Raw genomic sequence first — 24855 nt, forward strand, 5'->3', positions numbered from 1 at the left:
AAGCTGGGTGCGGGGCAGGCTCGTAACCTGGAGGAATCCAACATCCTACCTGGGACTGAATCATAAACGCCAAACGCGCTCGGAGAACTCCCATAGACGGGCAGCAACACAACAGCATCGGATACCTGTACTCGGGTCGTAACCCCTGGTGAAAGATAAACTGCTGTCGGCGGTCCTCCAAAGCAAAGGGGCAAGATGTCACGATCTCCTCCTCAAATCGATCCTCGTACTGAGCGATCGACTCGAAGTCGAGCTGAAAGAAACCATGAGCGAACTCGTTCCACTCATCCGTGCGCCCCTGGGCTGAAAAAGTGGCCCCCATAATGGCCTGGAACATGTCCCATGATCGATACAGACTACCCAGCGCTACATGCCGGGTCCAGCGAGTCCAGGCTGGTCCCTGCAAGAGCGTCGTGGCAATACTAGTACGGAACATCTCAGGGATAGCAAGGGCGTCCATCCACTCGATGGTAGTACCAATCCATCGCACCCACGTAAGTGTACCCCTCACCCCGCTGAAAGTCGGAGCGGTAGGAGGAACAGATGCGAGAGCCTCCGGGTAGGATAGTATCGTCACTTGAGCCATTCCACCTGCCAAAACGACAGGCCAACGGTCAGCACAAGTTCCAACACTTTTCCATAACCAGAACATGTATCTCAGGTCTACAGAAACGGCTAAACCTGGGCTCTGATACCACAAAATCTGTCACGACCCGCGAGCGTCGTCACCTCGCCCGCAAGCCGCGACTCGACGGAACCAACATCACGTAGCGGGAGCATAACATATATGAATAATATAATGTAAACAAAACAATTAAAGTAAATACATAATTTACAAAACATATAATATATGAAATACGATATTATTAAAAGTGCGGAAACGTTTACAACAAAAGTGGTTATCGGAAATCTCGGGAAATTCTTCGTTTTTCTTTTAGAACTAAAAGTCGTATATCGACCCTTATACATACATATATATGTACATAAAAGCTCCCGACTTTACATATACACGCGAGATATTATTTAAGGAAGAGTCGATATTATTCAAAACATTATATATAGAGGTCTACTTCCCGAGCCAGAACCCATAGCCCGTAGGTCAAGAGATACGCGTTCCGTCTCAGTTTCCTTCTTGGTCGTCTACATTGCCGCCTTGCCCTTATCTACATTACCAAGGGACATAAAACTATGAGTCGAATGACTCAGCAAGCGGGAGTCTAGCTTATGAAAGAAAAGCAGCTAATGCAAAGCATATGACGTGCGAACAAGCAAACAAGAATGCAGGATGCAGCTATCACCTAAAAGTGACTAATGAGCGCGCATCCTAGAATACTAGCCGTCCCGCAAGGTTATACACTCCACACTGCTATAACCTCTGGTCCGACTAGAGACCAGTTTTCAACTTCGAGCAGCAGTCGTCAACTGATCTAAGTTTTAACACATGTCTGGGATCCACTAGTGGTACTTCCTTCATCATGACGTCAGCGCCACTGGTCTCTGGCATAGTGAGCTCGCGAACCGCGACCATCACCCACTACGCCCCGGTGTGCTCAAGGCAGCTTCCGGTGAGTCTTCCAGCAAGCAATGAGCTCGCGATGCGCGACCATCTCCCATTGCTTCGAGTACTCGGCGCACGGACCGACATGGCCCGCTAAGCACAAGTCAGGGACTTGTGAGTACCACCGACACGAGTTTAAAGTTTGGGTACACTGCAGCTAGCAGCGTACACGTTAAACTTATATACGGAAGAGCGTGACGGGATAAACCCCGAAAGAAATTATTGTTTCCCTTTGAAGCTCGTTTAGTGTTTTAAGTTGAAAGCTCGAAATGTGACTTTCGAACTCTCTACTCTCGATTGAATTTGAGAGTCTATCGCTCTTCCGTCCTCTCGATTCTAACCTACTTCCTAGAGTTAGAAGAGAAGTCTAACCACACACAAAGCAAGCAAGGCTGGTTCAAGTTAGCGTTTGAACCTAACGGGCGTACCCGAACTAAGTTTTCAAGCAAGAGTGGCCGAAGCCTTAACTTTCGAGTTTATTCATTTTAGGCTTTTACTTACTCTTGTTTACTAGCAAACAAATGCACAAACAAACAGGATTATACCCTTGGTAAGTAGTTGACTTATGTTTCCACACTTACCCGGAATTGTTCGATAGAACGCTTGACAAGTCCTGAAGACGTCTTGCTTCACACGTTCCTTGAGGCACCTGGCGCTTGTCGAAACGTCGGAAGAACTAGCATCCGGAGTTGAACATCCATTAGTTATTGGATTCGAGTTTACTTAAAGATAATAGGGTTCGTTGTCGGGATTAGAGTCGGTTCGGAATTCGAGAATTTAATTTATTATTCCCCGGTTTTTCGGAGGTTTATTCAAGACTCGCGTATCCCATATCGAGAGTGATACGAGATAACGTTCAACGAGTAATCACGAGTCTTAAATAAATCAAATAACCCGAAATTAAAAATAACCGAGAATTCCAAATGAACAATTAAATTAAATTCATAAACATTATTAAATAAATAATTCTAAATTATTTATTTAAATACTGAGAGTACATATATAAGAGTATTTAAACGCTGTAAGCGATTTAAAACTCACGAGTTAATCGAGCTTTACTTCGATAACTCTATCAACTTGAGATCTTCAGAGGCTAATCTCAACGCTCTCGACTCGTCTGGTTCCCGTCCGTCCGTCAATGTCTGTAAATCAAACCTGGAACCCAACGACGAGTTAACATCTTAAAACCAAATTCCGATATCACATAACTCAAAACCCGAACCCATAACTCAAACAAACGAACTCAACACAAATCCAATTAACCGGAACCGTCCTAACACAACAACGATCCCAACATATCAAACCGAGGCTCAGAGATATCATCCACAAAACAGACAAACCAAAATAGCCAAAACAAGCCACACGGCCAACTAGCACTCAAAGACAACATCATCACAACCACAACAAGCTTTCAAACCAACTAATCACACGGCCAAACAACATACTCAACCAAACAATTCAACATCTCAATATCATCATCATCACAGCCTCAAACACAGGTATAATCAAGCTCAGACAACATAACAAACCGAGCAATTGCACCGAAATCGAACCCGAAATCAAAAACCCCCAATTCAAACCCTAGTTCATCATTTTCGGATAAATTAGGAAAAATCCGAATCAAAACTTCAAATTCAGGTTACAAACAACATCAATCGAGTTTAATGAACGATAAAAACCAATCAATTTCACTGAATTCAATCCGGATCCAAAATCCCCAATTTTGAATCTAAGAACCCTAGCTCATGAGATTTTCATTCAAGGAAACGAAATTCTCACCTTAACCCGTGAGATTAGCTTCCTCGGAGGGTTCTCGCGTCCTTCCCGGTGTTTTTCCCTTGCTCCGGCGTCACGGCGGTCCTCGGCGGCGTCGTTCTTCTTCGACCCGGAGCGCGCGCGATGACTCAGCGATCGGTGACGCGCGAAGGAGAGGAAGAGAGAGGAAGGCGAGTGAGAGGTGGCGGTGGCGACGTCGGGGCTCGGCGGTGCTGTGCTTCCTCGGACCGGAGCGCGCGGTGGAGCTCGGTGCTGGGTGGTGGCGCGCGAAGGAGAGGAAGAAGAAGAGAAGAAGAAGAACGAGGGTGAGGGCGGTGATGATGGTTGTCGGCGATGAGCAGAGGAGCGGCCGAGAGTTTTTCCTTTTCTTCTTTTTTTTTTTCGCTTGTCCTGGTTTGCTCGTGTGTGGGTTTCGGTCGAGTGAAGCAAGGGAGAAGAAGAAGAAAATAGAGAAGAGAGAGAGAAGGGTGAGGTGGCAAGGATTTGAGGAGAAAGTGGCCATGTGGCACCCTCATTTATTGCCACGCGTGCATACGTGGACCAATCCCCTCCTGCCACAACTCTCTCAAATCAACCCCAGCTTCTCTTTTTCTTTCACTTTCGTCCTTCAAAATATTGCATATAAGTCCTTTCAAAATAAACTCTCACAATCCTGTCCTTAATTAATTAAAAATAATTTTGAAAAATAACCGAGAAAATTATTATTATTTCTCGTTATTTTGAATATATTTAAGGGATTTCGGAATTCATTCTTTACTCTTGAGATTTTTTTTAAATCTCCGAGTATGTTTCGAATAATAATATTGGATTACTCGAATATTCTCATTCCGAAATTTCATCGACCTTATATATTATCATATTCCAAGATATTTAAAATTTAAGGACGTCTCATATGCAACAAGAATTTGAATTAAAACTCGTCCATTTTATTCAAATTCACAAGTCGAGCGGTTACAAAAGTTTATACATTACATTAGACATTGATTATTTTGCAAACAATAAATTTAATATGGCTTAGTTATTTATAAATTTATACTTTAAATTAGATATTCGTTACTATCTTATAGTAGATAAAGCCAAATGAAAAAAGTTTATAAATTAAATTACCATTCATTTAAATATATTTGCTGCTCTATATCTTATGATAAATTAAGCCAAATGAAAAAAGTTTATATATGAGATTAAATCTTCGGATTATTTTTTATAATATATAATTTTTATTTTTATAGCGTTTAACTCATTTATCATTCTAAGTGAAGTTTATAACCTAATGAGGTACGTAATTACGGGTGCATTACATATAAAAGATTATTTGGCGCAATTAAGGTTCGAATTTCAACCTCGTATAATCTCCAAACTAAACTAATATCTATATACATAATATATTTTTGAATATATCGGAAGTATGTGACGTTTTCCAAGACCTTCTCGCCGTCAACAATTCTCTTCTCGCTGTCAACAATATTTCTCATTTAAAATACAATTATTGATGGTATGCGCATGCTTGCAAGAGTTTCGTGGTAAAGGAAAATTCGACTGAAATTAAAATGATAAAAAAAAAGTCAAACATCAATATTCGCCCATTTCAAATATGATTTTTACTCTCATGATTGATAGCTCGGCTAATCATTTTAATTTTAAAAATGATGGCTTAGAACTGTGTCTGATGGCATTTCGTACAAGCTTGTTTAGTTAAGCGATCACCACTGTCTTTACAAAAGTGTATTTTGTCTCGTTCCTATACATTGACTAGTACAATAACATGTTCACGTTATTAAGATACATTGGCTGTTGAATGAATCTAGGCAGAGGTGAATCCTATTATATGTTAATTTTATTAACAGTGTTTTTATTACTTTGTTAGAATTTTATTTCAGTAACTTTTTTAACGTTGATATTCTCAAGTTTTTTAATACAAAAATAATATTAAAACCAATATTTATCTTGAGACTAACCCTCTATTAAGCCATTTGAAACTTAAGGTGTCACAAACTACCCACGGTTTCTCAATTTTTTTAAAAATATATAAAGAACCGAAATTAAATTCAAGCTACATTTTTTTAACTAAGTTTAAATATGAAACAGATATATTAAAGTAGGTAGCTATAAAAGATGAAAACATTGATTACTTTCTTAAAATGATTTAAAAAAAAAAAAAAATTGATTTGCTATACAAGTATTATTCTACATGCGACTATCCAAATAAGTATCTCAAAAAATTTAACTTTTTCCCAAATAAAACTAGGGTGTAAGTAATTGCTCAATTTATATTCTTTACTCCAATATTCAAACAATAAAATTAGCAAATAAAACTTATTATCGGAGGTGTTTTCATTTAAAATTTGAACTGGTAAAATAAGTTAAACTATTTAATTATAAATAAAAGAATTGCTAAGTTTATTCATAATTTCAGATCCATGCAAAATAAATCAGTATTTAAATAATAAATTAGCAAATCAAGCTTTCTTATAATTTAAATTCAATTTAATAATTGTACCGGCTGTTCTGAACTACATAACAACAAACTTTAAAAACAATAAAGTTGAAATAATTTTAATCGGACATAGGACTTCTTCATTAGAATCACAGCAATTATTGCGCTATTCTAACGTAAAATTTTACTCTGACAGTCTGACTACATCATGCATATATTTTCAATATTATCTTGTCAAATTAATATTTAAGTACAAAATATCCAACAATCGAAGACGCGCAATGGCCGCGTTATGCACTGTGGCTCAATTATTGAACAGGCTTATAACAGAATATTCCCACTGGAATATAAGTTATATATTGTATGCCTTAGAAACAAGTTAGTTATATATACTACCAAAACCCGAGAGGTTAAAATATACGAAATTTTATGATTTTGATGTATTATTTTTTACAATGCTCACGGTTATGGGTTAGTGAGTATAGCTTCATACGGCAATACAGGGACAAAAACAAAAGAGAGTGTGATGTTGATGTCAACAAGATAATTTACTATACTAAGTACTAACAAACAATTAAGGTACAGTTGAAGATGAGAAATAGCTAACTCAACAAGCTTTAATTGGGCGTAGGACTTCTTCAGTAGAATCACAGCAATTATTGCGCTATTCTAATGTACAATTTTCGTCCGACTACATAATGCATATATTTAATTGATTTGGTCAAATTATTATTTAAGTACAAAGTCCAAACTCCAAAGAAACGAAGACGCGCAATGGCCGCGTTATGCCCTCGTGGATCAATTTAACATGCCTATAGCAAAATATTCCCTCTGGAATATAAAATGATGATCTCTACGTTTAATTATTGTGTATGCCTTAAAGTCAATTACTACTAAAACCCTAGAGAGCTAAAAAAAAAAGGAAAAGAATATATGGATCGGAGGTGGATTAGTTATAACTAATTAGTTGGTACATGGCATGGCAGTACGGAGACAAAACAAAAGAGTGTGCAATGTACGGAGACAAAATAAAAGAAGGGCATGTCTCCCAAAATGATGCAGTTTGTTTATATCAGATCCAAGTCCAGTTACACTCCCCACCGTTCGTCCTCCAATTCATCCGACGGTACGGGACGTGCCCACTCTCTATCATCTTCCACAATATCAACGGACCAAATCATTTCAACTGTTATTTTGTCTTTTTTTCTGTAAATTCAATTATTATGTCTTTATTCACCATTACCTATAAATGTTTATGAGCGAGTAATTTTATGGTACACGCACTTATCAATGATATGTACTATTACCCATTTCACCCTCTCCAATGGCCTAGATCACCTTCATAATGGGGTTTTTTTTTCCTCTGAACTTCATAATGGGATTTACATTATATAAATGGACCATAATACATAAAATACGTATGTTTTCATTTCGTCTGAAACATTAAAAATTGTGGTACGTATGTTGTTGCCAAAAAAACCTTATATGTCAATCAATAAAATTTGCGTGTAACTATTTATGTTGACCTTCTCTAAGCCATTAAAATCGAAAATGAAATAAAAGGTGAGAAGATGTAATAAAAAAAAAGTGAAAACTATCAAAATAAATAGTGTTTTATATCTCTTTCAAAAAAGAGAATAATGTTTTCTCAAAAGAAAAAATAATCAGTAATGTTTTATGAGGTATTTTCTTATTTTCCTTCTTCATCTTATTTCTCTCTTTCTTTACTACTTGACAAGCTTCCAACCAACTTCCTAAAATCCAACTAATAACATGTTATAAAAGTCAATCATTCTTTCTGATTGGTACATGATTGTCCATAAAATATACACTAACTAAAAATCACTATATATGATTTGAGCTGAGCTCTAATTCTAGTTTTCAACATGCAATTAACTGTGGCCAAATATTTCCATGAGTTTATATCACTATTGCTGAGTTCATGTGAAATTCGTGTAGGAATTAAACCTGGAAACCAAATTACATATAAAAGATTAAATAAATAGAAGTATAGTCTGAGTTAGCAGTTGTTAGATGAGCACCTGAGAAGCCCAAAATGTTGAATATTATAACCCACTTAAAATAATATAGTAATAAACAGTAATAATAACCCTACTTATTAACCCAATTGAATGGTCATTATGGGGTTGAGGAAATTTGTTCAAAAAGTACTAACAAACTCAAAACTGCACGTTGCATCTTAATCAAGACTGTCACCAGATTTGATGAGAGAAGTAACTTTTTTTTCACCCAGTGTACGGACACTAACACGTAAGACCTCCAAAAATAAAACCCCCCAAAGTACATGGGTATGTCTTGCACATTCATGTTAACCCACGTAATATCCTAGGCCCGTACGTGGGTTGTATGTGGGTATTGGCCCACGTGCAATATCTGTTTAATATTTTAGATAAATTATATTGGTTAATTAATTAAAAGGTAAATTCCTATTATACCCTGATGGTGGGTCTATATAAAGTGAAACCCTAGGGATTGGTCCTCTCTCAACCTATTACGTAGTTTTCTCTGCCATCAAAAGAAAGCTCTAAAGTCTAAAGAGGTCAAGAGAGAGAAACCAATTCCGGTGATCATCCGCTGCCGTCACCGTCACTCTCGTCATGGATCGAGGTAGGTTTTCTCAATCCCTAATGTTCTGTGAAAATCATCTAGTTCTAAGATCTTGGCTAATTAGGATCGTTTAAATTATGCTTACATGTGGTATCAGAGCCTTGCTTATAAAACTTGTGATTTTCCGTTTATGAATTATTTTATTTTGCTATTACTCGATGAAATTATGTTGGTCCATATGTGTTTGCGCTCATGTTTATGTCTCGGATTTATGGATATGATCGAGGCATACGCGATCTCATTATTATACCTGCTACAGCTTTGGTACGTTCAATTAATAATTTGAATCAACTGCTATTACGATTTCTTATTGTCATGTGTTCATTGTTTGAATTATCAGAAGCTTTCACCGATTATGTTAATTGGGTCCAAATATAATGGGTATTGATATTCAGTGACTTGAGGAAAAGGTTTTATATGCATGTGTAGTCTTAGAAATTCACATTGACTCTATATCTACACATGGAGTGTAATATGATGCATCAAGTTTGTTTTTCCTTTATGCATGTCTCTGATGATGTTTTGTAGATGTTCATAGTGGGATAGATGCTTTTATTTTTACAATTGTCAATGCTCATATATTTTTTTTTCTTTCATGTTTTTCTTGTTTTGTTGATGTGCATTACAAAGAAAGTACCCGTGCAAAAGTAGATATTCAATATGCGTATCTTCAATTTATGTATATTAATGATGAGGGTACGTATTACGTTTTCCTTTTATTGAAATTGAATTTTAAGGCTAATTAGTTTATTGCCTATTAAGAATAACAGATTCCTTTTAAGTGAATATCAGGATTTGACATATTTTGATTATCTTTTATTCATGAAGTTTGATTTTGTCTTATGCATATTACATCATTTTTTTTTCTTAATGACCTGGCAAATTGAAATTATTTTATTGTTTAAACCTGATCACCAAAGTGATATGGTTTTATAAAGTCTTATATTGCCAAAGGATAATAATTATAGAATAATGTTTTATAAAATTATTTTATTTTGATATCCATATTATGATCAATTTGTTAGTCACCAAAGTGACCGAATTGTAACGTTTTTTTTGGGTGTCAATGAAAATAAATTTCAATTACTCATGTTTATGTGATGCTTTTAAAGTAAATGACATTATGATATTTTAAGTTTTTTATCATGAGTAAATTGAAGTTCACGGTTATAAGACATTTTGGATCGCCCAAAGGTTGATTATTCGTTTTATAATTCATGAACATTATGGTGGTAAATTGATATGCTAGGTTAGGTATGTTTAGTATATCCAAAGATTGCAAATATATCTAATTCAAGTATGTCAATAACCTATTATGTGAAAATTTATTTTAGCATCATTTATGTTTATCTTATCGTATATATTATTGATCTGCCCAAAGGTGACTTCAATGTATATCTTATGTTTATTTCACGTATTCTGAATCTATATTATGGATTAGGTTTATTACTCAAAGCATTAATGTGTGAGCATATATTATTATTTATTTTTGCAGCCTCTTTTCCTGTTTCTCTTCAGTCGCAAGCCATGTCTGTTATTAAGTTCAATGGTCTTAATTTCTCTGAATGGTCTGAACAAGTTCAGTTTCACCTCAGTGTTCTGGATCTTGATTCGGCACTCTTAAGTGAGAAACCTGCTGCTCTAACTGATGCTAGCGGCGCTGACCAAAGATCATTCCATAAAGCTTGGGAAAGATCTAACAGACTGAGCCTAATGTTTATGCGAATGACTGTAGAAGACAACATCAAGTCCACATTTAAGAAAACTGAAAATGCTAAGGAATTTATGAAGTTTGTGGAAGAAAGCTCTCAGTCCGACTCGGCTGATAAGTCACGGGCTGGGGCACTAATGGGTAGGTTAACCACCATGAAGTTTGATGGTTCTCATACCATGCATGAGCATGTTGTCGAAATGAAGAACATTGCAGCAAGACTGAAGACCATGGGAATGGAAGTGAATGAAAATTTCCTAGTAACGTTCATCCTCAATTCCTTACCTCCTGAGTATGGCACATTTCATGTGCATTACAACACTCTGAAAGATAAATGGAATGTGCATGAATTACAAAGTATGCTCATTCAAGAGGAAGCGAGGCTTAAGAAATCGGGAAATCATTCTGCCAATCTCGTTGGTCATAAAGGAGCTAGAAAGAAACCATGGAAGACTGGAAAGGGCAAGCAAGGACTATCAAAGATTAATGAGTCATCTGTCCAAATCCACAAGAAGGAACTAAGCAATGATGCGTGCCGGTTCTGTAAAAAGACTTGGCACTGGCAGAAAGATTGCCCAAAACGTAAGGCATGGTTCGAAAGAAAGGGTAAGCCTAGTGCTTTTGTATGTTTCGAATCAAATTTTGCTGAAGTTCCTTATAATACTTGGTGGCTTGATTCTGGTTGTACCACTCATGTTTCAAATACGATGCAGGGATTTCTTACGACCCAAACCATAAGCCAAAATGAAAAATTCATCCTCATGGGAAACAGAGCCAAAGTCCAAGTTGAAGCCATTGGAACCTATCGTTTAGTCCTAGACACTGGGCATCATTTAGACCTTTTTCAAACTTTTTATGGTCCCTCTGTTTCTCGCAATCTGGTTTCCATATCTAAACTCGATAAAGCTGGGTACTCTTTTAATTTTGGGAATGGATGTTTCAGTTTATTCAAACAAAATATTTTATTGGGTTCTGGTATTCTTTGTGATGGTTTGTACAAACTAAAGCTTGATACCTTTTTTGCTGAAACTCTTTTAACCGTGCATCATAATGTTGGTACTAAACGTGGTTTATCTAATGAATCGTCTGCTTACTTGTGGCATAAACGTTTGGGTCATATATCCAAAGAAAGAATCGAAAGGTTGGTAAAGAATGATATCCTACCTAATTTGGATTTTACCGATCTTGGAGTTTGTGTTGAGTGCATTAAGGGAAAGCACACAAGACAGACACTTAAGAAATCAGCCACAAGAAGCTCACAGCTCCTTGAAATTATACATACCGATATATGTGGGCCATTTGACGTTCCATCACTTGGTGGAGAAAGGTATTTCATCACTTTTATCGACGACTTTTCATGTTATGGATATGTCTATTTGTTGCATGAAAAATCTCAATCGGTAGATACCCTAGAGGTGTTTGTCAATGAAGTTGAAAGATAATTAGATAGAAAGGTGAAAATTGTCAGGTCTGACAGGGGTGGTGAATACTATGGAAGATATGATGAAAGTGGACAGTGCCCTGGTCCATTTGCTAAGTTCCTAGAAAGCCGTGGTATTTGTGCTCAATACACTATGCCAGGAACACCACAACAAAATGGTGTAGCAGAAAGGCGTAATCGTACTTTAATGGATATGGTTAGGAGTATGTTAAGCAATTCTTCTTTACCCAAATCTTTGTGGATGCATGCTTTAAAGACCGCTGTATATTTATTGAACAGGGTTCCCAGTAAGGCAGTTCCTAAGACACCTTTTGAACTGTGGACGGGAAGAAAACCTAGTTTAAGGCACCTGCATGTTTTTGGTTGCCCAGCGGAAGTAAGAATTTATAATCCACATGAAAGGAAACTGGACTCAAGAACAATCAGTGGTTTCTTCATTGGTTATCCAGAAAAATCTAAAGGGTATCGATTCTATTGTCCTAACCATAGTACGAGAATTGTTGAAACTGGTAATGCTAGGTTCATCGAAAATGGTGAAGTCAGTGGGAGTTTGGAACCACGTAATGTGGAAATCCAAGAAGTTAGAGTGCAAATACCTTTGCCTCTACCTTCTTCTCAAGTTGTTGTTCCTGTTCATGTTGACCATGATAATGATTTGCAAGAACAACAAATTAACGACCAAGCACCATTGAATGACGTCGTACCAAATGAACCTATCATAGATGAACCACAAGAAGTCGCATTAAGAAGATCTGTAAGAGAACGAAGATCCGCTATTTCTGATGATTATGTGGTTTATCTACAAGAGTCGGAATACGACTTAGGAATTGATAATGATCAAGTTTCGTTTTCACAAGCCATAGAAAGTGAGAATTCTATTAAGTGGTTAGACGCCATGAAAGAAGAGCTAAAATCAATGGATCACAACAAAGTTTGGGACCTTGTTGAATTGCCTGAAGGTTGTAAAAGAGTCAGGTGCAAGTGGGTCTTCAAGACCAAACTCGACTCAAATGGCAATATCGAAAGACACAAGGCTCGACTCGTTGCCAAAGGTTTTACTCAGAAAGATGGTGTTGATTAAAAAGAGACCTTTTCACCTGTCTCTAAAAAGGACTCTCTGAGGATTGTTATGGCTATGGTAGCTCATTATGATTTAGAGCTCCATCAAATGGATGTGAAAACTGCCTTTCTGAATGGGAATTTAGATGAAGAAGTGTTCATGGATCAGCCTGAAGGTTTTGTGGTTGACGGAAAGGAACATATGGTATGTAAATTGAAGAAGTCAATATACGGACTTAAACAAGCTTCCCGACAATGCTATCTCAAGTTCAACGATACTGTCACATCTTTTGGATTTAAAGAAAACATCGTTGACCGATGTATATATCTGAAGATCAGTGGGAGTAAGTTTATAATTCTGGTTTTGTATGTTGACGACATCTTGCTTGCAACTAATGATCTTGGTTTATTACGTCAAACCAAGGAGTTTCTCTCTAAGAACTTTGAAATGAAAGATATGGGTGAGGCATCCTATGTGATCGGAATAGAGATATCTCGTGATAGATCACAAGGATGGTTGGGATTGTCTCAGAAAGCATACATTAATAAAGTTCTTGAGAGATTCAAAATGGACAAATGCTCTGCAGGTATTGTTCCAATTCAGAAGGGAGATAAATTTAGTCTCAATCAATGTCCAAAGAATGAATTGGAACGCAAACAAATGGAACAAATTCCTTATGCATCTATTGTTGGAAGCTTGATGTACGCACAGACTTGTACCAGACCAGACATCAGTTTTGCTGTCGGAATGCTGGGCAGGTATCAAAGTAATCCAGGAATAGATCATTGGAAAGCTGCAAAGAAAGTACTAAGGTATCTGCAAGGAACGAAGGATCGTATGCTCACTTATAAAAGATCCGATCACCTCGAGGTGATAGGATATTCAGATTCAGATTATGCCGGATGCGTGGATTCCAGAAAGTCCACTTTTGGCTATATGTTCCTTTTAGCCGAAGGAGCGATTTCATGGAAAAGTGCGAAGCAGACTGTCATTGCTGCATCCACTATGGAAGCTGAGTTCGTAGCATGCTTTGAGGCTACGGTTCATGGGTTATGGTTGCGGAACTTTATTTCGGGGCTTGAAATTGTCGACACTATCGCTAAGCCGCTGAAAATTTACTGTGATAATTCCGCAGCAGTCTTCTTTTCTAAGAACGACAAGTATTCGAAGGGTGCTAAGCATATGGAGATAAAATACTTTGCCGTTAAAGAAGAAGTTCAGAAACAAAGGGTGTCAATCGAGCACATTAGCACAAAGCTTATGGTAGCAGATCCATTAACGAAAGGATTGTCCCCAAAGGCATTTAGTGAACATGTCGAAAGAATGGGGATTCTTTGATGTCATCGTTGATGTTATTTTTTATGTTTATGTGATTGACACTTTGAGCTCGTTTATTTTGTTTCTGATATGAAGTTGTGAATCTTGTTTTCTATTATGATTAGTATATACATGAATGCATTATATGATCAAGATTCGGACCATTATGAATACCTTATTACGTGTCATATTAGGTGTGAAGCTAGTACTGTGATACATGGAAGGGACTATGTCGACAAATTGACGTACAACCGCTATGATCCTTATTAGTTTTCATACTTAATAGAGACTTTATGATGTAACCAATATTATGACGAATTTATCTTATACTATGCGCACTTATGTCTTATTATTAAACTATATGGTATGACACATGGGCCAAAGTGGGAGAATGTTAACCCACGTAATATCCTAGGCCCGTACGTGGGTTGTATGTGGGTATTGGCCCACGTGCAATATCTGTTTAATATTTTAGATAAATTATATTGGTTAATTAATTAAAAGGTAAATTCCTATTATACCCTGATGGTGGGTCTATATAAAGAGAAACCCTAGGGATTGGTCCTCTCTCAACCTATTACGTAGTTTTCTCTGCCATCAAAAGAAAGCTCTAAAGTCTAAAGAGGTCAAGAGAGAGAAACCAATTCCGGTGATCATCCGCTGCCGTCACCGTCACTCTCGTCATGGATCGAGGTAGGTTTTCTCAATCCCTAATGTTCTGTGAAAATCATCTAGTTCTAAGATCTTGGCTAATTAGGATCGTTTAAATTATGCTTACAATTCAATGTCTGATATTCAGGCTCTCTTACATGTCTATCGGGCATTAATCATTCTCTGAATAAATGAGTAGCTCCTTTCCTAACTCACAATCCTACACGAATTTCGATAAAGTATAGTCTGAGTTAGCAGTTGTTAGAGACCAAAGTACTAAAACACCCTCTTGAGCTATATATGCTTGAACTTTTATTTATTTATTTTATGAAAATTTCGATACACAATCCCTGTTGAATTCCTACCAATGAACTTGACGAAGTTGTCGTTTGAATGCGTTCAGAAAATGACAGAACAGTCTAAAAGCTCAATTGGAGCAGTATTGATATCCATTCATGTATATCCAAGTTGTTTCACGTCAAGAATTCATTATTGTTTTCCTTTTCCCTTATTCAACGGAAAATCACATGGGGGCCATAAGTTTCACGCAGCACTGTGCAATAAATATACACCTGCCCCTATAAATAAAGTCAAATATAATACGGTACTTACACATGCATGTTCTTTTATTAGTCTTAAAATTGTAGAATATAGAGAGATAAACTGGAAGTCGGAGCTCTTTGAATTCAAAGCAACAAAAAAGAACAATAGTTAGGTAGCACATAATTACCCACTTGGAAGGTATTGTTCTTTGCTCATTAATATGTTTCATCTGTAATTTTATTTTACTTTAAAGCTATGACTTGCATTTACCTCTGTTACTTGTCAGAGTATTGGTATGTAGTAGTTGTATAGCTCGGAGTTCCCTTATAAACAAGGAAAAATGGCATGAACTAGCCAATTCAAACTATGGTTTTTGCAAAATAGCCATAGTTTCATTAGGTTAACCAAAATAGCCATTACTCTCATCCCTGGACTAAATTAATCCTGCCTGGATTAAATTTAATCCCGATATTTTGTGTGGATTAAATTTAATCCTGCCTGGATTAATAATCGCAGCTTGGCTATTTTGCTTATACTTGATAAACTTTGGCTATTTTGCAAATCCTTAAGTTCTATTTGGCCATTTAGCCGCTTGATAAACAATTTATATTCCCTTATTTTTTTAGTTTATTCTAATTTGATATAAATAATTAATCTCGATATGTGATCAAAAGTAATTATATTAAAAAAGTCATTAAAAATATAAATCTTAATTACAAACAAACTAGAAAATATATAACGTGACATACACATATAGATAATAAAAAAAAATAGTTTTTTTGTATGATGTTACTTTTAAATTTGAACCAAATAACTAAATGTTATATATTGTGCGTTTATTTATTTATTTATTTTAAATATAACATTATTGGATAGAAGTTATACAAGTTAGATGAATATGAGTTATAGTATAATAAATAGAAAAATATTTAAATTATTAAAATAATAGAGTTATGATAAATATGTTTTTGTTGTTAAAAATGGAGTAATGAGTTAGAGCTGAAAGATTGTTTGTTTGATGTGATAGAAATTATAATTTAGAGTGTCAGTGTTAAAGATGATCTTAATGTAAGTCAATTTTTCTACTTGATTGAACAAAAAGGGAGCATATAAATAAATGGAATAGTAAAAAACAATAATACGTATTAGTGTGGATACATGAAGGGCACCCAAATTGTTTTTATAAATTTAAGTACAATTAAGGTAAAAATAAAAATGAATGAAATGCCCAAGTTAAATAAATGAAATGATACAAAATAATATGTATTTATGGATGTATCAACTATCAAGTATCAACCGAATAATTGGAGGGAGAAATATGAAGAGGAATAAAAAGAGGGCTTGACTAGTTTGGAGCTACGAAATTTCAAGAAGATTAGTGGGAATCCCTATCCTGAACAAACAATCAAAGCTAAGGCAAAAATAATACGAACTATGTGTCAGAAATTTACTTATGTTGTGAATTATTTAGATTTAGCTAGGAGCTAAAACATTAGTAGGCTAATAATCTCTGTAGCGTTTGAAAGAGGACTCACGTGAAATTCGTGGCCCTCACCAACTTTGGTGTATTGTGGCGGACGTGACACCAATGTCAATATGCTCTAGTTGAACTCTACAAGATTATTATTATTATTATTTTTTTTTTTTGAGGAACTCTACCAGATTATATCGTTACCAACAAAAGATATCTTTATTATCTTAATCTTATTTTTTTTTGTTTGGTTTGTTACGCTACAGAAGCTGGTTCTTTAGCTTCTCGTGATCTTAAAAAATAAAGAGAAAAACTTATATTTAGGACATGGACAGTTTATGATGTTTTGATATGTTTCATAATATGAGAAAGAAAAGTGTCCGTGATTCATTGAATACTGAAAACGGTCCTATTCTACATCTATACAGAGAGAAGAGCTTGAGGACCATCTAGGAAGAGAAAAACGCTGAGCCCCTAAGTTTAGGGCTAATAAACCACTGGTCAAAACCTAGAAAATTGGAGAAGTTAGTCAAACGATTGTCAAAACATGACCACAAAGTTATATTAATGTAACCGTCTCAAACACGAGGACAATGATGAATATTATACCAAGAACTTCGACGGTTATAGATGCATATCCGTCGAGATCATAAGTGTAATCTACCTATAAAAAATGATGGTATACACACAGAAACAATCCTTTGCTATTTACTCTCCACCTATCATGAGCTCCCTTGAAATCACATTTTTAAAAAATTTATTCTCTTATAATCAGGTTAAGTCTATTATGAAGACAGTCTAGTCTTAACCAATATATAGTCGGTGGGTTCTCGCTATGACAAGTTTTTGTCATCTAACAAAAACTAAAATAAAACCAATTTAAGATTTTTCATTTAATTTTTATTGGCCTCAAGGAGTGTTACAATTATTGACGTTGAGAATCACAAGATATTATTTCATTTGGTTACGTGTAAGTAAGCATTTCACTAGGACCGGCTAGCGGTGATGTCAAGCTTATCCAGAATAATGGTGTTTGGCATTATTTGTTGGGTTATTAAGTTATATAGCCACACGCATATAGTGGATTGAGATATAGCCCACCTTTGATTAATTTCTTGTAAATAGCCAAGTAAACTTATTAACAGATTAATAAAAGCCTTATTTAACACAACCAAACATATATTTTAGGTAGTTAATAGGCTGCCACGTATGCAAGTTGGCTATTTACAAATTATTTACCAAAGGTTGGCTAATTTACAATTCCTATAATTTAGGTGGCTTACGTAACCAATTTTTTGTTATTTGTTTCCAAACATGACAATGAGAAAACAAAAAATTGCATATGTCCATGAGGCTAGTACAGAGGAACAAACAGAGAAATAAAACAAGACAAGTGACGTGAGACCTCATGCATTAATTACGTTAAAATAGCATAGTGCTTCATGGATCCGTAATTGATTATAGCAAATATTGCCTCGTAATTTCAAACATGTTCTATACTTTACGAAGAAGCAGAATAAATCCAAATTGGATTTTTAAAAGGCATAAAGTTGCACGAGTGGGGCTACTTTGAAAGTCCATACAAAGGCCTTGTCTTTGATGTTTTTATGATTCTTTAATATTGTTTATAACTTCTATGCATACTTACCCCAACTATATGATAATTATTCAATATACTTTTTTTTCCCTTTTTTTTAGGAGAGCTTGATATTATTGCCAATTAATATTACGGACCTTAAGGTTACGCTTAAAAATAAAGAAATGTTAATTAGGTCAGAGAGAGAGAGAGAGAGAGAGAAACATGCAACGTATTCCAGAAAGAAAATGTAAATTTTAATTAGGTTATGGGAAACATGAGTCGGTAGCGAGTCCGGGAAAAAAAAAAAATTGAACAACCAAATTTGTATTCATTTGGTTGTCGACCGACAGACATTATAATTCACAAAATCAAAGATTTTGCCGGTCACGCCTTACAAAACAAAACAATGGAGTGATTGGAATATTTGTTGAAATTTGTAAGCCAACAAAAACACAATAATATGCTGAGATATCTATATAACTATCTTGATTTCCGAGTACATTATTACAATAATTGATCTGATATTAAGTTATATAATAGTGCATTATTTATTTAAATTGTGCACAGTGAAAATGGTGAAGCCGTCGAAACATTATATAGCAAAGAAACAGGACAATATGACCTATCGGTTTGGCTATATATATAGCCTATTTCAAGTTTCGACATTTGAATTAAGTATTAGATTGAAAATTACAATCTTTATATGGTGACAAAAACGGACAAATTACAAATTCCACGCGTCAATCACGTGCCCTACTTTATTGGACTGAAGGTGAGAAAAAAGTAAAAAAAAAAAAAAAAAAAAAGTGCATTTGGGTCCATTTGGGAAAATGCTTAGATCAAGTCGGGTTTAACTTAAAAGACAAAAATCAAACTTTTGAAAAAAATGATTTGCTTTTTGTATGGGAAATTGCATGGAAGACAAGGTTCTAAATAGAAAAATTAGTCGAACTAGCCATGTCCAAACGTTTAGATTGCAAAATAGCCAACATTTGAGAAACTTTTGCAGAATAGCCAATATGGGTGAGCTGGCAAATCAGACGTGTTTTTTTCTACCTAAATTGCCCTTATTTTTTTTTTTAACGTTGGTTTTATATAAACTGAAAGAATCAAAATGAAAAAGTCAACCAATGATCCACTTTTAATGCTTGTTTAACAGAATTTCCACGTTTAATTGCCCAATATTAATATTACTACAAAAAGAAAAGAGCCCCGTGTATGCAGTCCTGAGCCTCACCCCGACGAACCTCTCGCGGGCCTCGAGCGGCGGCGACAACCAGATCGTGCTGACGGCGTATAGCCTGTTGTCGGAGATCGCAGTGAAGGCCCTGTTGTCGGAGATCGCAGTGAAGGCGGCGAACTCCGAGGGCTGGAAGTTCGCGGCGGGGAAGAAGTTGGATCCGGGGTCAGAGGTGGTGTACGGGTTGGCGCAGTGCACACCGGACCTGTCGAAGAATGACTGCCGACAGTGCCTCGTGAATGCGACAAAGGGGATCGAAGGGCGGCAGAGGAAAATCCTCCTTCCCAGCTGATGTCTAATGTACGATGTGGACTTGTTCTTCCCAGCTGATTCATGTATGGAACGATTTTCAATCCTGTTAATTAACGTTAATATCTGTTAATTGCTGTTATGTAGGTTTTTGAACGATTTCAATCCTGTTAATTAACGTTAATATTTGTTAATTGCTGTTAATTGACTTTGTTTTTGAATTTTTTCCTTGTTCTTCCCAGCTGATTCATGTATGGAACGATTTCAATCCTGTTAATTAACGTTAATATCTGTTAATTGCTGTTATGTAGGTTTTTGAACGATTTCAATTATGATATTAATTAACGTTAATATCTGTTAATTGCTGTTAATTGACTTTGTTTTTGAATTTTTCTCGTGCGGTGTAGGTTTGGTTGCGTGTTTGAAAGATAAGCATTTATCACGGCGGATTTGTTAGATATGCATTTATCACGGTGGATCTATTTTAGTTGGCATTTATTCACGCGATTCCAATTTCATTTATTTCTTTTTTGGACGCGGGAATCTTCCAAATATTTTGATTTGATATTATTTAAATGAAGGGCAAATTTGTATTTTTTTTTACTGTTAATGTGGTATATTGGCTACACATTAAAAATAAACCAAAAGTTGGCTATTTTGACAATTACAACGTTTGACTTTGCTATTTTGCTCGGGCTCCCTTCTAAATATCGGCGATATATAGGGATATATCGCCGATATATAGGTTTTTTTGAAGTCTCGGTATAAAAACTAATATAACGGCCAAAATATCGTTTTCTTCCCAATATACCGTTTTTGTAAAAAAAATTCGTACAACAGCCAAAACAGAAAAGTTATTCCTGAAATACCTATTTTCATAGCTCTAAACAGGACCAAAATTTAAACTTGAGTTCTTGGGAAGATGAAGACTCATTATTGCTTATTAAAATTCATAGAACTACATAGGTTTATATGGAGTGATTTTTTTAAATTTATTAATTTCATAATAAGGTGAACTTTATTGTTAGCTAAATAAATGTTATATATTCATTCATTACGTATATGTATAGATATAAATATACGTATATATCTATATAGATATATATATATATATGTTATATATATATATATTTAAATATAATTGGTATATGTATCATTAAATTATATATATATATATATTTTATATATTTTTATAGGATTTTTGTCGATATATCCGTCGATAATCGATATATCATCGATATATCACCGATATAATTGGTAGTCGGTATTAAAATTGTTATAGAATATCCGTCGATATTCGATATATCCGTAAAATCAGAACCTCGGTATGGGTATCGGTATCGATATTTTGAACATTGGGTAGACTGGCTTGTGGTACACGATGTTCCTCTCATCTCGTCAACTTGTTTAGTCCAATAATTTTGACGAAAAAAAATGTGGGACACTAATTTAGTTTAAATCGGGACAAGTCAAGAACCAGCCAAGATAGTGGTAAAGAATCTTAGACTTCCATATTATTTTAGTTTTTGTACGTTGATCTGGTCAAGGTAGCTTCGTCATCGCGTGTATATTGTTGAAAAAATATGGTGTTTAACCGTATGGTAATATCGAAATGAATGGTTAATATAAATTAGATTTTTATTGCCAGTTCTGAGAAATAAAAATTAATTATTAATTTTTCAAACATAAAATAATAAATAATAAAATTTCACACTTATAAAGTATAAGTTTGCAAAAAAAAAAACGCTCTCTCTCCTCTAACTCTCTCTGGTTTTTTTTTAGATCTAGATCTAGATCTAGTTTTTTCTTCTCTCCCCTGGGGTCGATTCCGGTAGGGACTCCGGTCATTGTTGGGTGTCTTTCAGCTCCGGGGGAGAAGGGGCGACGGAAAGCAACCAGAGGCGTGTTCTCGGCGACAGAGGCTGTGCAACGTGACTCCTCTCCGGCGACGACGTTGCGCGCTTCTCCGGCGACAGCGCTGCGTGGCTCTCCGGCGACGGCGTGACGTGGCTTTTCGGCGACGGGGTCGGCGTTGGGTGGCTCTTCGACAATGGCGACGGCGCTGCGTGTCTCCTCAGTGACGTCGAGGGCGCGGCGTGGTTTTATGGAAAATCCGTGTTATTCAAAAAAAAAAGTATAAGTTTGCTAAACATGTAATTTTTAATAAAAATTGTAGAACTATAAAAGATAAAAACAACCCCGGAGAATTTATATGGAAATTTCCACTTTTAATTAAATGATAACTACGTGGAGTCATATTATTCTCTCTCGCGCAAAATCTACTACTCTCCTAAATTTTAAAAAATTCATATTTGTCACCGTGAACTTTTCCATTCGAACACTACAAGAAATACCACATTTAGCGACGAAACTATTAGCGACGACTTAATCGTCGCTAATCACCCTTTTAGCGACGATATTATCGTCGCTAATTTTTTGGGGCGAAAAATATTAAAGTCTGGCGGCAAAGATAATTAGCGACGAATTTATCGTCGCTAATTCTTTTTTGTCGTCGCTAAGTTCGCGGGAATATAATTAGTGACGATAAAATCGTCGCTAATTATTTGTGAATTCATTTAGAGACGATATTATCGTCGCTAATAATGTAGAATTAATTTCGACTTCTAAAGAGGGAAAAGTCCCTCCAATTTAATTAAAACGAAAACATTTAGCAACGATATTATCGTCGCTAAATAGTTTTTTTATCGTCGCTATACAATTAGCGACGAAATAATCGTCGCTAAATGTTTTCGAATTTCGACGAATTTTAAAGAGGGAAAAATCCCTCCCATTAAATTAAAACGAAATGATTTAGCGACGATAACATCGTCGCTAAATATGTGAAATTTACTAATAGCGACGAACAAATCGTCGCTAAATGTATGGCGATTTAAGTTCTTTTAGCGACGAAATGAAATCATTTAGCGACGAAAAAATCGTCGGTAAATGTCTTTAAATACCAGATCGCGACCCAGCTTCCCCATTTCTCTTTCTTTAACCTAAATCGATTCTCTCTCTTTTTCTCTCTCCCGCCGTCGCCGTGCCCTCCTCCGCCGTGTGCCGCCGACGCCGACCTCGTCGTACCCGGTAACTCTCTCTCTCTCTCCTCACCTCTCTCTCTTTCCTCACATCTCTCTCCTTACCGGCCTCTCTCTCTCCCATTGCAGCTCCTCCGCCGCGCTCCGCCACTACTCCGCCGCTCCGCCGCCGACGCCGTAGCCACTTCCCCGCCGACGCCTTCCTTGGCCGCTTCCCCTTCTCTGGCCGCGCGCTCTCCCTCCCCGTACGTGATCGGTAAGTTTTTTTTTTTTTTTTTTAAACTTTATATATATATATATGTATATATATAAATATTAGTTAGTTATAGGATTAATTAATATATTAGTTATATATATTAGTTATTTATAGAGATTTGTAACGAATTAGCCATTTCATTAGAGGGAAGTTAAAATTTTGGCCAAACTATCAATTATATTAAGGAAGTAGCCAACACTTACTTGAGTTACCAAATATACCCTTTTATCCCCAAATTATCGTTCTTCCTCATTACACCTTCTTCGTCAAATTGGACCAAGCCATGGAGAATTCGGTTCGCGAGGGCTTGGGAGACGCTCCGAGTCAGCCAAGCCCGGAAGGGCCCGAGGGAGACAACCCTTGTCGCACGGATCCGAGGAGTAAAAGCTCTCGTTACCCGCACCGGAAACAATGGCCGCCTGAGATCGACCTTGCACGCGCGAACCACCGGAGAAGAGAAGCCCAGCGAGCGCCGACAAAGGATGAAGACCCGCCGGTCGTAGATTGGCCTCCGTTGCGCGGATCTGAAGAAGCCCAGGTCGCGCGAACCTTCGTCGGAGACTGGTCTCCGTCGCGCGGGTCCAGAGAGGGATGACCTTCGCTGCTCGCACCAGGAATAGAGGCCGTCCTTGCACGCGCGAACCGGGGAAGAAGGAGGCTACTGGCCTCGTCGAGCGTAGGTCGGACTGGAGCGTGGGTCGGACTCTCTCCCCGCCGCCGAGCCTCCGGCGATCAAAGATCCGACGGCGAGTCGACGGGATCGCCCACGCGCCGCCGCTTCGGAGAAGGGGAAATGGCTTCTCCAGGCGTTTGCCGTCGTTCCCGGTGCCGGAGTCGAGCTCCGCGACGGCGATTGCGTCAAGATCGGCGAGGCAACCTCGATCTTGGCCAAATCTGAGACAGGTATGTTGTTTTTCAAATGGTAAATATTATTTACTATCGAACGGCGATTTGTAAATATTATTTACTATCAAGGTTATGATTTGGACAAATTGGAACGAGCCGACGAGTATGTGTAACATTACTGCAGTTATTTTTCATTTTGCACGTTTTACTATGAAAGATGAAGAGAAGAGATCACACTATAAACGACATTGACTTTCTCGCTTCAAGATGTTGGTTTTTTCAAATGGTAAATATTATTTACTATCGAACGGCGATTTGTAAATATTATTTACTATCGAACGGCGATTTGTAAATAATATTTACTATCGAACGGCGATTTGTAAATAATATTTACTTATCATTTTTATGAATAATCTAACCCAAAATCGTTCGGAGATGACGTCTAGGGTTCAGTTAATAATATTTACTTACAATTTAATGGTTAATCTAACACAAAATTGAGCAGGGATGAGGTCTAGGGTTTCAGTTTGGGTGTTTTATGAGATCGCAAAGAATTGTTAATAATATTAACTAACCAATTTACTTCGTCGGCGCCGGAAGTGGAGAGATTGAAGGATTTGAAATTACCAGAGATTGAAGGTTGAGATACTCACCATTTTTTCTTCGTCGGCTTCGGAAGTGGAGAGATCGTCGGTTTCGTGTTCACGAATGAGGGTAAAAGAAATTCGTTTGGCGGAGAGGTTTGTTTCGAATGAAGGAATTGTGTTTTGCGCTCTATTATTTGAACTAAGGGTAATATAGGAATATTAAATTGTTTGGTAGTGGATTGGGCTACTTACTTAAATTTTGTGATAGTTGGGCTATAATTTTAATAGAGGGGGTCAATTTGGGCTAGATACCTAGCCGCCCCTTATTTATATATAGAACTTTAGTTATATATTAGTTATAAATTTATTTTAAGTAGTTATATTTACATAATTTATATTTTTAGAATTATATATTTGTTATAAATTTTATAAATATTTAAATTAGTTTTGTTTACACAAATATTTAAATT

General features: G+C 36.4%; 1 protein-coding gene and 1 long non-coding RNA gene across 3 annotated transcripts; one reads left to right on the top strand and one right to left on the bottom strand.

Moving 5' to 3' along the window:
- Positions 1-1033: 1033 nt before the first annotated feature.
- Positions 1034-3735, bottom strand: LOC149388456 (uncharacterized). 2 transcript variants are annotated; one of them, XR_016300973.1, is made up of 4 exons: positions 3338-3735; positions 2600-2713; positions 2140-2234; positions 1062-1163 (listed from the first exon to the last, which is right to left on the bottom strand). It is a non-coding gene; the product is annotated as an uncharacterized LOC149388456 (long non-coding RNA). The 2 variants fall into 2 exon arrangements; XR_016300972.1 differs by lacking the exon at positions 2140-2234 and having other exon boundaries at positions 1034-1163.
- A 6551-nt stretch (positions 3736-10286) lies between these two features.
- On the top strand, positions 10287-10968 carry LOC149388457 (uncharacterized). Its single transcript, XM_089624834.1, has 2 exons — positions 10287-10713; positions 10821-10968. Exons 1-2 carry the CDS (start codon positions 10287-10289, stop codon positions 10853-10855), a joined length of 462 nt encoding a protein of 153 aa, XP_089480960.1. The 3' UTR covers positions 10856-10968.
- Positions 10969-24855: the final 13887 nt, after the last annotated feature.

The sequence above is a fragment of the Urtica dioica genome, chromosome 8 (assembly GCF_054948205.1).
Source record: "Urtica dioica subsp. dioica isolate 48M chromosome 8, U.dioica_male_clone48M_v1_H2, whole genome shotgun sequence".
Taxonomy (NCBI): Eukaryota; Viridiplantae; Streptophyta; class Magnoliopsida; order Rosales; family Urticaceae; genus Urtica; species Urtica dioica.

Bases quoted from the DNA above. Each gene is read 5' to 3' on its own strand.
- LOC149388457 (XM_089624834.1), top strand. From the start codon at position 10,287: ATGCATGAGCATGTTGTCGAAATGAAGAACATTGCAGCAAGACTGAAG. The intron at 10,714-10,820 runs GTAAGCCTAGTG...AATACGATGCAG, and splicing joins GGCATGGTTCGAAAGAAAGG to GGATTTCTTACGACCCAAAC.